General features: G+C 50.8%; 1 protein-coding gene across 1 annotated transcript; it reads left to right on the top strand.

Moving 5' to 3' along the window:
- The first annotated feature begins 45 nt into the window (after positions 1-45).
- On the top strand, positions 46-15,098 carry HYOU1 (hypoxia up-regulated 1). Its single transcript, XM_074894969.1, has 24 exons — positions 46-217; positions 424-517; positions 1,708-1,786; positions 2,075-2,229; positions 2,335-2,411; positions 3,314-3,495; positions 4,093-4,208; positions 4,987-5,170; positions 5,605-5,739; positions 6,603-6,685; positions 6,785-6,917; positions 7,237-7,424; positions 7,677-7,815; positions 7,934-7,994; positions 8,732-8,814; positions 9,423-9,611; positions 9,772-9,971; positions 10,140-10,227; positions 10,823-10,945; positions 11,305-11,438; positions 11,939-12,023; positions 12,498-12,750; positions 13,582-13,665; positions 14,175-15,098. The coding sequence occupies exons 1-24, from the start codon at positions 154-156 to the stop codon at positions 14,234-14,236; spliced, it is 2,991 nt and encodes a 996-aa protein (XP_074751070.1). The 5' UTR covers positions 46-153; the 3' UTR covers positions 14,237-15,098.
- Positions 15,099-15,115: the final 17 nt, after the last annotated feature.

The following is a 15,115-nucleotide window of genomic DNA, read 5'->3' as shown; positions in this document are numbered from 1 at the left end:
CCAATGGGGGCGCGCGGGGCCCGGCGCTGGCGGCCGCGCCAATGAGCTCGCGCCGCGTCCCGGCCGGGGCTCGCGCGAGGCTCCGGGGCCGCCGCAGCAGCTGCCGCCGGGACGGGCCGGGCCGGGACAGCGGCGAGGAGGAGGAGGAGGAGGATGGCGCGGCTGCCCCGCTGGGCGCTGGCCTGGCTGCTGCTCTGCTGCCGCCTGCCCGCCGCGGGTAGGTGCGGCGCGGGGGCTGCGGCCGGACCCCCCCCAGCCTGGGCCGCGGCCGGCGCTGCCTCCCGGCGCTTCGGTGCCGTCCTGTGGCGGGTCCCTCCGGCGGCGCGGCGGGCCCGTCCCGGGGCGCGCGGTGCCGGGCAGGGGGGTCGGTCTCCCGGCGCGCAGGTGGCTCCTGACGGTTCTGTGTTCCCCGGCGCGCTGCAGGGTCCGTGGCGGTGATGTCGGTGGACGTGGGCAGCGAGTCGATGAAGATCGCCATCGTGAAGCCCGGAGTGCCCATGGAGATCGTCTTAAACAAGTGAGTGGCTGCTCCGCGCGCCTGGCGCGGTACCGACCTCGAAGAGGCCCGGGGGGGGGCTTCTCACTGCTCTGCGGGGGCTGGAGGCTCCGGGGTTTAGGGCCGGGAGGGTTCAGGTAACGCAGCTCCTCTGTGGCCAGGGGAACACGCCCGTTCTCTCCCTCAGGGGTTCCTGACTTGCTTCCTGCCCCATTGAGCATCTTTCAGTGCCGCGGTTCAGTACCTGACCTTAGCTGTGGGGTGCTTGCTTGTGCTTTGGGGGTCTTTTAAGTGAGCGACCAAAAGTCTGGGCGGCTCAGGTCGTGTCGCTGTTCAGACGGGAACTTGCCCATTCGGTTTAGAAACCCCATTCCCAGCTCCCCGTAAGGGAGCCCCGGGGTGGGTTTGTTTTGCTGCAGCTGTTCAGAACCCGTACTTGTTTGTGAAGCAAATAAAGCTGTCCTTTCACTTGGCTGCTGTTCCTGCAGCCCGTCCCCAAGACACTGAATGAAAAACCTGTGGTTGGGAGAGGATGTACGGTCAGGAACATCCTAGTTCCCTGGGAGTCTAGACCGAGAGATAATAAACGGATTTTTCGCCCAGCTCCCTGAAACTTGGCAGTCGTTGGTAGAATGAGGGAACTGCCTTGCCTTGATCACTGGTGGAGGAAAGCAAAAATAAAGCAAGTCTTGTCTAAGTACAAAGCAGCACATCCCAGAAAGCTACTCGTGAGCCTTTCTTCTTCGCATCAATTCGCTTTTCTGTCGCCTAATGTTAGAGGATCGTTAGCGTGTTACGAGGCATTTGGAAGTGGGTGGTGTGCACTGAGCTTAGGGGACAACTTTAAGCCGTTTCATAGTTATCATAGTGATTTCACTCACCTTGGTGCGCTAACGCAAGAATTGGAGCAGAAACGAGTCACTTTCTGTTAACTTATCTCATCTTGTGGGAAAAATAGCAGTCACCTGGCCACCAGAGCTTCAGTTGTGAATTTGAGAGATGTCTGTCCATGTCTCAGTAATGCGTTGTTTGTGTCATGAGGAACACCAGGAGGTATGCAAGCCCCGACGGGAGGCTGGCCTTCCTCTCCCTAGGCGGTACCTGAGCACCTTCCCGTAGTCTTTCTGAAATGGAAGCAACGCCCTCCCTCGCTAGGGACTCTATTGGATGTTCACCTGTTTGGACGGGTTTACTCCTCTCTTCCTACACAGGGAGTCACGAAGGAAAACCCCCGTGGCTGTTTCTTTGAAGGAGAACGAGCGTCTCTTCGGTGACAGCGCGCTGGGAATGGTGAGAGCTCTTGTTACTCATCGCGCCAACTGCCATCCGTGTACGCAGGATGTTCCTGCTGTTGGGCCCTTCGCGATAAATGTCTGAGCGAGGAGGTTTTATTTCTTGTCTGGTTACTTCTCATCTCCTTGGTGTGTTTACTGGCTCTCTGTACTGGCTCTTTGTGTACCGTCTTGTGGTCCTAAATCCCATCCCAGGAGCTGTTCGCCACATATCTTGGGAGAGGTTTGTTTGGCAACAGCCAAGCCAAAGAAATGCAGCTGGGCGATGTGCTTTTTCTCTCTGCAGTCCATAAGGACCCCCAAGGTGGCGTTCAGATACTTTCAGGATCTGCTGGGTAAGCGCATCGATAACCCCCACGTGGCGCTGTACCAGTCCCGGTTCCCAGAGCACGAACTGGTGAAGGATGAAAAGAGGCAGACCGTTATCTTCAAGCTGTCCCAGTAAGTGGCTGCTTCTGGGTTCCTGGTGGGTGGGACTTTGGCTACCAGGCTTCTACAGCTGGCTCTGCTCTTGCTGTAATTTCCTTTTCTGTTTGTTTCTTGTAGAACGACACAGTATTCTCCAGAGGAGATGCTGGGCATGGTCCTGAACTATTCACGTGGCCTGGCTGAGGAGTTTGCAGGTTGGAAGGATCTTACAGTATCTGTGTGTGTGTGTTTGTATATTATAGGATTTGAGTAGAGACCGCGGATCTTTAGAAGCGGGATGTTGGGTCTCTTCAGCTGTAGGCTGTAAGCAAGACTTAGCAGCTGTCAAGTCATTGTTTCTAATACGATGCAAGTTTGGGGTTTTAATCCTGTTCTTGGGGGCAGGCACCCCAGATCCCACCCAAGCTTGCAGCGAAGAAGCCTTAGTGGCAATCTCTGCAGAAGGAGTGAAGCGCTCCCTCGCTCATGTGTGTGACTGGAGCGGAGGCATGTTGGGAGGCACCTGCAGGGGACGGGGGAGGCCGCTCTGTTGAACTCTGTGTTGGAGCTGCCGGAGCTGAACGACAACTGAAGAGCAAAAACTGCCCTCTCTTGGGAAACTCACTAGCAGATAAGAGGCTGTCACGCATTTCCCGTGCCGTGCTGCTAGTGAAACACCACAGTAATGAAAACTGGGTGAATTCCGTTGCAGTGTTCGGCTTGCAGCGTTACTAGGAGTCTGCGTGTTGTCTGGGTGGTAACGCTAAGGCCAGTCCAAAGACGTTTTGCTCTGGAGAGCGAACGTAATCCAGAGATACAGTAAGGCTCAGTGAAGATAACACTTGTTGAAATCTAAGGCATCCCAGAGCGTTTGAGAGTATCCTCATGTGTGATAGAGATCAGTAGACATGTGGCTTTGTGAGAACCTGAAGTCTGCTTGGTTTCAGCGGGACACAGGTTCATCCTTAGTGATCCTGGCTGCTGATGCTGCTTCAGCATTGCATCCCGTACGAGTCTTTACCGGGGATTCTCTGGCTTTGCTACACTTGTCCCATTATAATGAGTCTTTGCACGCGGCTACGCTGATGGAAAAACACGTTCCCTGCAACTCTTTCAGAGCAGCCCATCAAGGACGCGGTGATCACTGTTCCCGCCTACTTCAACCAGGCGGAGAGGAGAGCGGTTCTGCACGCTGCTCGCATGGCCGACCTGAAGGTGCTGCAGCTGATCAACGACAACACTGCTGTCGCATTGAACTACGGCGTTTTTAGGAGGAAAGACATCAATGCCACCGCACAGGTAGGTGCAGCTGGGAGCTGCGGGGAGTCCTGCGTGAGTGCCTGTGTGTGGGGGAGGAAGTGCTGCAGGTAAAATCAAAAGGACTTAACTGGGAGAAAGGGGGCTCTGCTAGTCAGCCTGTCTCCGCTGTTTTCATCAGCCAGAGGAAGGGACGAAACCCTGTGCAAATATGTAGTGAAGCCTGAAAGCTTCTGGGGTGAGGGCAGGTGGCTGGGAGTTCCCATTTTGTAAACCTGTGTTTGTTCCTTGCCCATCAACCTGGGGCGGGGGGGATAACAACAGCAGTTTTCTAAGGTGTTGGAAGACCGACTCTGAAATAGTTGATTTTCCTGACGTTGAAGAAACTTTTAAAGAGCAAAGCTTTGTGTTCTGATCTATGAAATGGATGAGAAAAGTTTTCTTGTCGGCTTGTGTCAAGCGTGACCCTGAACGTCTCCTGTGTTTGATCAAAGCGCGAGTCCTGTCGTTAGGGTGTAAAGCCAGGCTCGGAAGCGCATAGTTTTGGCCTGTATCAAGCTCAGACAGCAGTGGGTTCTTTCCTTATTCATGGGGGATATCCAGGTGTTCCTGCTTCACCATCCCAGCTTCTCTTTTCAGAATATCATGTTTTACGACATGGGAGCAGGAAGCACCGTTTGTACTATTGTTACGTATCAGACAGTAAAAACGAAGGACTCGGGAACCCAACCCCAACTGCAGATCCAGGGCATTGGGTAAGAATTCAGCACGAGTTGTACAAACCCACAGGTTCAGGAAAGAAGCCAGTTCTTTCACAGTCTCTTCTAGATGGGGAATTTTGTGGTGAGGCTTCAGCAGAGTAATTTGGATGACAGAGTGGGAAATGTTTGGAGCAAGAAGGCTCCAGTGGGTAATAATTCTGGTGTCACTGTCTTGTGCAGCAGGTAACTGAGAACTTGCAGCAGCCCGCTGGTATACTTCATTTGCTTCAGGCTTGCTTTTTTTAAAGCCTCAAGCCATTTTAGCGTAATTCAATTTCCTATAATCTTACAGAAGTAGAGCATGTCAGTTTGAAAAAGCAGAGTATTCTTCAAGAGAGGAATGAAAATGCAGAGCATTTGCCAAATGAGGGGGGGGTGCTGTGAATCACCAGCCCAGCAATTTTAACACCACAACATTTATACTGCTGTTTCCAAGAAAATACCTGGGACCTGAGAGTTATCCTTTGGGTGTTTGACATGCTTGGCAATAAGGCCTTTACCAGAGTATATGACGTTTCCTGCTCAAAGGCTGTTGTGGCAGTGAATCTTCCTTTTCTTTCTTTCATTATAACATGTTCTTTTTGGAACAACTGTTGTTCTTTCACAGTTAATCACAGCTGATATAGTACCGCAGCTACTTTTGACCACGTGCTGCTCTCATATTTGTGAAATAATACATGAAGTTTGTTGGTGTTTGTGAAATAACACATGAAGCTTGTTGGTATTTCAGCTCGGTTTAAGTTGTTACACCTCCGTTTGTTCTTTTGCTCAGGTTTGACCGTACTCTTGGAGGTTTAGAGATGGAGCTTCGTCTCCGGGACTATTTGGCAAAACTCTTTAATAATCAACACCCTTCGAAAGACATCCGAAAGAACGCCCGGGCCATGGCCAAACTGCTGAAGGAGGCCAACCGCCTGAAAACTGTCCTGAGTGCGAATGCTGACCACATGGCACAGGTCTGACCTTCTGTCGTGGGGTTTCCAGCTTTTTGGGGGCTCAGAGGGGGGTGGGTTAAGGACAGGCGCGTAGGGGCGATGTCCCTCCTCGGCGTTGGTGCCGCAGAGTGTCACTGCTGGTGTTGCAGGGCCAGCGGCAGCACTGGTGGTTCCTCTCAACCTGTGCCCGCTTGGTTCCACTGGTGACTGAGTGGAGTGGAGGAGGGTGAGTCACAGGACGTTTGTTAAACTTCCCCTGAGAGAAGCTGCCCATTTCATCTGTGCTCATCGTCTCCTCACCTTGGCAGGGGCAGGGCTCGGATAAATGAGTGCAGTCAGGTCCTACGTGTGTTAAGAAAGCTGGAACTTTTTGCACACTGGGCAAGTCAGGCCAAGATTCTGCTTGGAGAATGCTCCACCAAGACTTTCATTCTGGCTGTTTTTTTTCTGGACAGATTGAGGGGCTACTGGATGACATTGACTTCAAGGCCAAGGTCTCAAGGCAAGAATTTGAGGATTTGTGCTCTGACTTGTTCCAGCGAGTGCCAGGACCCGTGCAGCAGGCTCTGAGCAGCGCAGAGATGAGCCTGGTATGTTTAAGAAAACACACTAACAAGCCCAAATTTGTATGTAAGCAGGTGCTGTCACGTCCCAATCAAGGCACTGGTGTCAGTCCCGATGCCTGTCACTGTCATGGAGTGAGGTCACTGGCTGCAGTGCCAAGCAGGAGCCTGTCCTGGCTCCCTGCGCTGTCCATCAGAAACAAAGGACCTGCAGGAGGGGTTTCTTTCTGTTAAAAAAACTCTGCTCTTGGGCTGGAGGTTTGAAACACCGATCTTTCTTTTTTTTTGTCTCAGATGCCAGTCTGGTCTTACTCCTGCAGTTTTAACTCAAAAGTGCCTGGAAACAAAATATTTGCTGTCCAGGCTTCTCCTCTGAGCACTCCCTTTAGAAGCGCTCTTGCGACTGTGGTTGGACCAAACGCGGTGCAGTCCTTTGGAGGGACGTTCTGCATTGCTAAATTCTCACTTCCCAGGGTGCCAGGAGGCTCTTGAGCAATTTTTGGCTCTGGTATTCCGTGCAAGACAGAGTCACCTCTCAGGGTCCGGGTTTCTGTCTGTTCTGGTCCGGCTCCTGTCTGAGTCACTGTCTCCTCTAGCATTACAGTCTGTAATTTTGAATCAGAAGTCCCGCGTTTCAGGTGACTCAAAGCAGCACTCACGTTGTCTCTGTTTGATGGGCCTGGCTCCAGGTTCCTCCTGTTGATGTGGCTCGTGTCAGCCTGTCTGAGATCTGTCGGGCGCGGTCCTGCGCTGGGACGGCGGGACGTGGCGCAGGTGTCGTCAGGGCACCACAGCAGTGCGTTGTGACCAGGGAAGGAGCGTGAGGAAGCCCTGAACTTGGCTTTCCAAAATTGCTTTCTCAAGACAAAGTGACTGTTTCCAATCCCTAGGATGGAATTGACCAGGTGATTCTAGTTGGCGGTGCCACACGGGTCCCCAGAGTGCAGGAGGTTTTGCTGAAGGCTGTGGGCAAGTGAGTATGTGGGGCCCCCTCGCAGTCTGTCTCCTGTTGACGAGTCGCGGTTCGTGGCCGCGGCTGCAAAGTTGACGCCTGTTGCTTTTCATTTCCTAGAGAAGAACTGGGCAAGAACATCAACGCCGATGAGGCTGCTGCCATGGGAGCGGTCTACCAGGCAGCTGCTCTGAGCAAAGCCTTTAAGGTGAAGCCTTTCGTTGTTCGGGATGCCGCTGTGTTTCCTATCCAGGTAACCCTTGGCTTTCTTTCTGGTGTGCAAGGTGTGGGTAAATGGGGCTGTTCTGGGAGAAACCTTCCAGGTGACCTGTTGGATTCCTCTCAGTAAGGAAGTTATGGAGATCTTTCTGCCAGTCTAAAAAATAAAGTTGGCCCTGCTGTAGAAGTGCTGTATCCCAGAAGCCAGGCATATAGAAACATCTGCTGAGAAATACCTGCCTGTCCCCCAACTTGTGCACGAGGCAGAGCAGCCAGACGCTGCTGACACCTGATGTCAGACGCCACAGAGGAAGTTTGCAGTTGCTGAGTCCTGTTTTCTGTTTGTGCTGCAGGTGGAATTTACCCGTGAAGTTGAGGAGGACGATAAATCCAGGAGTTTAAAGCATAACAAGAGGATTTTGTTCCAGCGCATGGCGCCCTATCCGCAGCGCAAAGTGATCACTTTCAACCGCTACACGGACGACTTTGAGTTCTACGTCAACTATGGAGATCTGTCTTTCCTGAACCAGGACGACCTGCGGTGAGTTGAGCCCCGCATCTGAGCAGACAGCTCCTGGCAGTGCAGATCGCCAGGCTGGAAGTTGTGTCTGGGCACCACCGCCTGCTTGCAGATCTGTTCTCCACGTCGTCTGTGCTTTGGCAAACCGAACAGTGCCAGCTCCTTGCTCTGTGCAGTTGTCTGTCGCTGCAGAGGTGACTGTGAGAAGGGGTTAGCTGTTCTGCAGCCTTGTTATCTGAAGTTTTCTCTCCGCTTTTGTCCCTGTGTCACCAGGATTTTTGGTTCTCTCAATCTTACTACTGTGAGGCTAAAGGGTGTCGGGGACAGTTTCAAGAAGCACTCGGATTATGAATCCAAGGGCATCAAAGCTCACTTCAACATGGATGAGAGTGGAGTACTAAGTCTTGACCGGGTAAGCACCATCCTGTTGGGATGTTTGTCAGCAGTTTTCCACCAATTTTCCACTTCTGTCCCTTTCTCCGGTATTGATGGTCCCTGCTTATAACTAATTCTTTGCTCCCCTCTCCAAGGTGGAATCTGTCTTTGAGACCTTGGTGGAAGACAAGCTGGAGGAGGAGTCAACACTGACAAGTAAATGCTGAACTTTGATGCTCACACTGACTGTTGTGTTTTGTCTGCAGCAGCTGGGATAACTAAAGCATATCGCTGCTTTGAGCAGAGCAAGCACCGTGGGGTTGGGACGTGGAAGTTAACCGGTTAGCCGTGGCCTCTGATTGTGTATACACCTCCAAAATACCTAAAAACCCTTTGCAAGTGGCTTCTGGCTGCTGCCAGCAGCTCTGAAATGTCACACACTCCTAAGGTGACAATGGCATGCATTGCAACCTGGAAAATAGGAGTAGTTTCCTCTTTGTTTGGCCACAGCTGCTAATTTCAGGAGGTCTGTACTGAAGGGAAGTCCTGCATCCGCAGCCCCATGGCGTTCTCCCTTCTCGTTGTCTGGGTTGCGATGCCCTGTCTGGTGCTTTGTGTTGCTCAGATTTTAGAGCACAGACTTCCCCATAGAGAGGAGTTGGAAATCTGTGTGTTAGGGGGTGAAGGGGAGATGCCGGGATGGCTAATGCAGCCACAGGTTGAAGCTTGAAGCTTTTTAGTCGAATGTTTCAGGCCCCACATGTCTGTGCATGCAAAAACATGAAGTGAGGTCAGGGAAGGATGAGTTTCTAGAGTGTATGTAGCTAACCTACGCTGCCAGGGGAGCTGCTTGGTGATCATTGTGGTTGTGAGAGAAAGAACTGAGAGCTGAAGATGACTTTCTTCCTCTTTTGGATACATAATACTCTGGATTTTTTGTCTCCCATCGACAGAACTTGGAAACACCATCTCCAGCCTGTTTGGGGGTGGTGGCCCTACGCCAGAGACTGGAGAGAACCTGACAGACTCGGTTCAGGTGAGCCCCAGGGTGATGGCCAGTGGGAGGCAGCCCCTGGGCCTTGCTGGGGCTGCTAAAGAGGCAGTGATTCGCGTGAGCAGAATTAAAGATGTCTGGCAGCGTGTCAGGGTTTTAAGTACTTTCAGAAAGTGCTCTATTCCTCTGGAGTTTCACGTGGTGTGCGTTTAAAGAAACGTGTGATCTTTGGCTGTCAAGTCCAGCAGTGGTGGACTAACGTTACAGGGCTTGTTTCTGGGGAAGCCTCTTGTTTCTAAATTGTCCTGGTGCTCTGTGGGCAGGCTTCTGCCTGTGTGTTGCCTGTGCAGGTGCCTGGCAGGCTCCTTGCTTTCTCCCAGGCCGTACGGGCGCAGCTGCCGTTATGCAGGCAGTAGTGATTGGGTTTCCTTCTAGTGAGATGAAAGCTCCTTGTCACAGTCGTGTTTTGCACTAAAGTGACTCAGTTCATATTGTAGCTCAGCACAGTCCCTCGCTAATGGCTGCAGTCTCTGTGAGTGCTGTTTTTCATACATATGTTTTTTGCAGAGAATTATCTGTTCTGTGAAACATTTGTAGTTTCTAAAGTTAAAATGTTGGTTTGGTTTCCTTTACTTGCCTGTGATGACCAGGAGGAAGAAGAGAGCCTAGCAGAAACAGGTAAAGAAGAGCAGGTGGAGAAACAGGACCAAAAGGGCAGTGCAGAAGATGCTGGTGAAGAGCAGGAAGAAGAGAAACAGCAGTCTCCAGGTCAGGCAGAAACCGCCCCTCCAAAAGCAGAGTCGCAGAAGAAGGAAGAAGGCAAGAAATCGGAGTCTCAGGTGAGCATCAGATTGAAGGAATGGGACTGTGATGGGTATGTTTGAAACTAATAAAATTCCTACAGTGCTCTGTGGAATTCTTTTCTTGTCAATGCCCTGCCTTATAAAAAAAGTTTGCAAATCTGTTCCCTTGCTTGAGAATGTACTTTATCTGTTACAGGATCCCAAAGAAAATAGAGAAACCATGAAAGAGGAAGTACCATCCAAAAGTTCTGGTGACAGCACAGTTGGCAAAACGGAGGAAGAAAAGAAGATCAAAGCACCCAAGAAGCAGAAGCTTGTCCATGAGATCACGATGGAAGTGGATGTAAATGATGTGCCTGACCTGCTGGAGGATGAACTGAAGAGCTCAGTGAAAAAGTATGTTTGAAACAGCTCTGCTAGGTTAGAGCTCTAGATAAAGGAGGGGAATTGCTTTGGAATGGCGTAGCTCACGTAGCTCTGCTGTCCTCAGAAGCGGATGTATGGGATGTGGTGCTCATCTAAAGGCACTTACTACCTTTGATTTCTGTTCTCTTCACATGTTAGACTCCAAGACTTGACAGTCAGAGATCTAGAGAAACAGGAAAGAGAAAAATCGGCCAACAGCTTGGAGTCATTCATCTTTGAGACCCAGGTAAGAGGGATATAAAGAAATGAGAATTCCTAGAAAGCAGGTAGAAGTGTCTGACACAGCTTGGCTGATCTGAACGCAGGGGAGTTGTTTGAGCGGGGGGAAGCTGATTTGAAGACCCCGGCCTCATCTTTCAGTCACTTTTTCTGTTGCTGTTAGGCCTCCCAAGCCCATGCAGACTGTGGAGCTTTTCTCGACACAGTATGAGTGCTTTCACACATTAAAATTTGGCTTTCCAGTATCGCTTATGTGCACTTACCATGTGCTTTGGAACAGTTGCGCTCAGGCTGCAAAGAAGTTACAGCTTCTCTGAGAACTCTTGTACGGAAGAGGCAATTAACGTTAAGTGTGTGTGAAATTGCGGTTGCAGCTTTGCCATCATGCCAGGCGTACGTGTGTGTCTGTGTACCTGGTGTGTTTACCTGCTGGTGCAGGAGCAGCAGCTCGTGTTTGGGGGGGTTGAATGAGAGTCTCCCAGCCAGTGCAGGCAGCACCCCATGAGTCCACAGTCCAGCCCAGTTGCAAGTGGGTGACCTGGTGGTTTTACGCTTCCCCAGTCAGTGGTATTTGACGGGAGGGCTTGCTTTGTTCTTTTCAGGACAAGCTTTACCAAGAGGAGTATCAGTTTGTCTCAACCGAGGAGCAGAGAGAAGAAATTTCCAGGAAGCTCAGTGAGGCTTCCAGCTGGATGGAGGAGGAGGGCTACGCAGCTGCAACCAAGGTACTGCTGCCTGTAGTCACGGTACCAGTCTGCGGTGACTCGCACAGACATGGCCACGCAGGCTGACGGAGTGTTGATCCATCTCGATCCTTTATAATCTGGTTCGTGAAAGCTTCTTGCTTCGTCAGTGCATTACGCCCAGAACATAATACAGTTGTTCTTCCAGTGTGGGTGTGTCTTCAACAGCTTCAGCAGTACCCTGTTGATTCCACATCAAGTTGAGTCGTGTGGCTCTTTTAACTCTATCGAAATAGTGTATTTGATAGAGAAAACAACAAAACCTGCAGTTTTAACTTCTGAGGCTTTACAAAGTTAGCGAGTGAACTAACTGCCGCCTTTCTGCTCTTCCCCATTCACAGGAGCTGAAAGACAAGCTTTCAGAGCTGAAAAAGCTTTGCAGGAACCTCTTTTTCCGCGTTGAGGAAAGGAGAAAGTGGCCGGAACGCCTGGCTGCCCTGGAGAGTCTGCTCAACCACTCAACCATCTTTCTCAAGTAAGAGCAAGCTGTTGGGAAGGAGAGTTGTGCAGCCAGTAATGTTCAAGAGGCTGACAGAACTGACCAAATTGCATGTGGTCTGAAAGTCACCAGCGCTTCTTGACGAAAGACCCCAGAACCCTGCTTTCTAGTGCTCAGTTCTGCAGAACACGTTAGCAGAAGGATGCAAGCTGTGTTTAAACTGGGCAGAGAGGAAGTGCCCAACGCTTTACACGCTGTTTGCAAGCAGATTTTTCCCTCTTGGTCCTGTGGCCTCGGCTCTTTGTATCTTCCCTGTTTGTCTGCTCTCATGATAGCTGCATTTGCTGGCTGTTTTCCGTGCTTAGCATCCAGAGGTTGATTTTAGGACTCTGGTTCCTGCAGATGTAGGAGACACGGGTGCAAAATGTACTAACTGGTTGGTATGTGCAGTGACTACTTATTATTGTGATTACTGGGGTTGTAAACTCCGAGTTGCCAACGTATAGTCTGAAATAAACTTTCTTCTTATCTTTAAGGGGAGCCCGAATGATTCCAGAGTCTGACCAGATATTCACAGACGTAGAACTGAGTACTCTGGAAAAAGCCATCAATGAAACAACGGTAATAAAGGACCGAATGATCCCACAGGAGGGTGGGGGTGGCAGCTTGGGTTGTGTTTTCTGTCGTGTACTTTCACTCAAGGTCATGGAACAGAGTGTGCCTGTTCTGTTTCCATGCTGCCAGCAAAACCTTTGTGTGTGTCGGTGTTTCTAATGCCCAGCTTGACCCCAGGCTGCTCTGGGGGGATAACAGCTCTGTGCTGCATGTGCAGAGTTGTCTCCAGGAGTGGTGGTCTAGCCCTGTAATCTGTCTGCGTGCAGCTTGTAAAAGCAGCCGCTGGGTTTTGAGGGTTTTGTTTCTCTGTTTTGTTCTGTGTCTGGATAACTCAGAAGGTGGTGGAAGTGTAGCAAGGAGCAGTGTTACCCTGTGTAAGTTAGGAGGCCTGGGAGTGTTGGCTTGGAGCTGCTGTTGATACACAGTGGTTCCTGGAACGCAGGAGCATTCAGAAAGCCCCTCTTCCCTCCCATCCCACAGATCTGGAAAAACGAGACGCTGGCTGAACAGAACAAGCTTTCTCCTACCGAGAAACCTCTCCTGCTGTCCAAAGACATAGAGCTGAAGATAGCAGCCCTGGACAGGGAAGTGCAGTATCTTCTGAATAAGGCCAAGTTTGCAAAACCCAGACCCAAAAAGGAGAAGAATGCCACAAAAACCGATTCAGGCAAGAATGCTACAGCAGCCTCTGAGACTGAGAATACTATCCCTCCCACGGAGGGGAAACAAGAAGGTGAGGAGCGGGCGGGAGACGTGTCTGTAACTCCTGGTATATAACTGCCATGTGTAACACACACAGATTGCTCTGCCTTCAGTGAAAGGGAGATAAGTCAGTGAAGACAACAGGTAACTGTAGGATTAAATGAGCCTCCTCTTAGTTTTCAAAGACGGCTGGGAAAATCTAGGTATGGCAGTGTCCTTTTCACCCCACCATTTGTTTGGGTTTTTTTCTGCAAGGAAACAGAAAGTATTGATAAACTTCCTAGGATGGTTAGTCAGTACTTGTCTCTGGCTGGCTGCCTGCTTTCTAAGAAAGATAAGCCACCTGTTGTGTTCTGGCTGTCCAGAGCAAAGTATTCAAAGTTCTGCCCTATATCAAGGAGTAGAATGAGCTGTTGATGAGAGAAGTTTGTGGCTTAGATAGACCCCAGAAAAAAAAAATCTCTTGGGACACTTAAGACTTGCGCTTCTCTGAACTTGTTAAGATCCTCGGGTTCCGAGTGCCCTGGTCCTTTTAAATGTAGACTGCTGTTTGTCAGCAGAGTTCCCCTCCAGTTCCTCTGGCCCGAGATCCTGCTCCAAAGGTGACTGGCCTGGGCAACCAGTGCGTCTCCAGGGCTTCTAGGGACATAATGCCTGGCAGAGAGAGGCAGTGAGGAACAAGGAGCAGTTCTGTGATGCTTCTCTGAGTCTGTAGAGAGATCCACCGTGAGGCCAAACGATTAAAATCCTGTTGAGCTGCCACAGCTGGCTTGTAAAGCTCGCCGCTGGTCACCCAGTCTCCCTGCAGCTAGTCTCCTGTGTATTCTCCCTTAACTTTTGTTTCTTTCTGCTTTAAACATAGAGAAATCTGAGGATGTTGTTCCAGCCAAGGAACCTCCTACAGCTGAGAAAGTAGCAATAGACGATGAGCCTGGATCAGACTCCGGTGGGTAAATGTTTGACTAATAGTCTAGAACTTGATAGCTCCAAGTGCAGGCTGCCTGTGTGCTTCCTTACACCTCTTTGGCTGTGAGAGGTAGTGAAATGGTGGAACCCCCGACTGTGAATCGGTTGTTAATGCTGGAAAGAGGAAGAGAAAAGTTTGGGTTCCTCACTGTTCCTACATTTCCATTCTTCAGTGTGAAGTTCTGAGGTACCACTGCCGCCCGCCTGGGCAGCTGCTTCACGCCTCTTGCTGGAGCTGCCAGTCTGTCTTTGTTAACGAGCGGGCGTGTTCTGCCGCTCCGAGGTGAGCGCAGCGCCGTTGGACCGGCGGAGGGCAGTCAGCCTTCAGCTCTTGGGAGCTGAGTATCAGTCCCCAAAGCATTCCCCTGACTTCTGTACCGTGGGCTGAGAGTTTGGCGGAATACTTAATGGGTGTCAGGGACTTTCAGCGCTGCTTTGTGTGCTGCAAAAACTCTTACGGTCTGTAACTGAGTTTACTTCATTACACAGGGTCCAAAAAAGAGAGGAAGACAGAAGCTGGAGGAGAAAGCAGGAAAAATGATGAGTTATAACACCCCTGAAATCCCACTAGTGTCAACATCTATTTATTTCATGGTTACTTTCTTGTTTTTATAATGGACCTGGTTAGTCATGTCGTAAACGGAACGCAACAACCAGTCTGACAACACAATGGGATAGAGATGTAAATTTTTTTATTTTTTTCTGGGGATGTTGCCGCTACTAACTTAGTGAATTGTTTTTTGTTTTTCTTATGTGTTTAAAGGTGGCAGTGTGCCCACCAAGAGTTGTCTCTGTTTCAGTACAGAAGTCACCCAAGTGACTTTTCTGGGGAGAAAGCAGTAAAGAAACATCTTAAGCTTTAGGAAGTAACTCAAACCATAAACTCTGTGCCCCACCTCCTCTGAAGATCGATGGGATTAATGCAGAAGTGTATGTAGCTGAGAGGGTGTTGTCTTTGCGTAGGAGGCCCTGGCTTAAAGAAAGGGGGTGATTTCAGCTGACGGGAGGTGTGCCCGTGTCCAGACTCGTGGGAAGGTGTGACAGAACGGGGGGGCAGATGCTCCTTTCTCCGAGATAAAAACGGGGCTGTTTTCCAGAGACTGTTGTTAAAACCGTCTCTCTCCGTGCTCTGTAGCAGAGACTGAAAGCCGTGAACTGAGACTTGATAAAGAGATCCTGTTTATAGTTGACTATAAACCGAGGAGTTGAGACACAGCGGCTCCCACTGCTGAGGCACCGGCAGAGGAACCGCTGGCGCGTCCCGTCAGAGCAGGGGCGGGAACAGCCGGCCCCTTGACCGCGACCCCCCTCCTCCGAATGTCCCCGGGGGGCTGCTGCGGCCCCGCCACGCGGACACCCGTGAACGTGCGTCTGAGCTTGTTCAACCCAAAATAAAAACGACACTTGCTGGCGCTCCCCTCGACACGTTC

The sequence above is a fragment of the Strix uralensis genome, chromosome 26 (genome assembly GCF_047716275.1).
Source record: "Strix uralensis isolate ZFMK-TIS-50842 chromosome 26, bStrUra1, whole genome shotgun sequence".
Taxonomy (NCBI): domain Eukaryota; kingdom Metazoa; phylum Chordata; class Aves; order Strigiformes; family Strigidae; genus Strix; species Strix uralensis.
Note: the sequence above shows the minus strand (reverse complement) of the source record. Positions and strands in the feature narration are given on the sequence as shown.

Coding starts and splice junctions, on each gene's coding strand:
- HYOU1 (XM_074894969.1), top strand. CDS start 154: ATGGCGCGGCTGCCCCGCTGGGCGCTGGCCTGGCTGCTGCTCTGCTGC. Junction 7,425..7,676: donor CTGAACCAGGACGACCTGCG/GTGAGTTGAGCC, acceptor CTGTGTCACCAG/GATTTTTGGTTCTCTCAATC. Junction 7,995..8,731: donor GGAGGAGTCAACACTGACAA/GTAAATGCTGAA, acceptor TCCCATCGACAG/AACTTGGAAACACCATCTCC.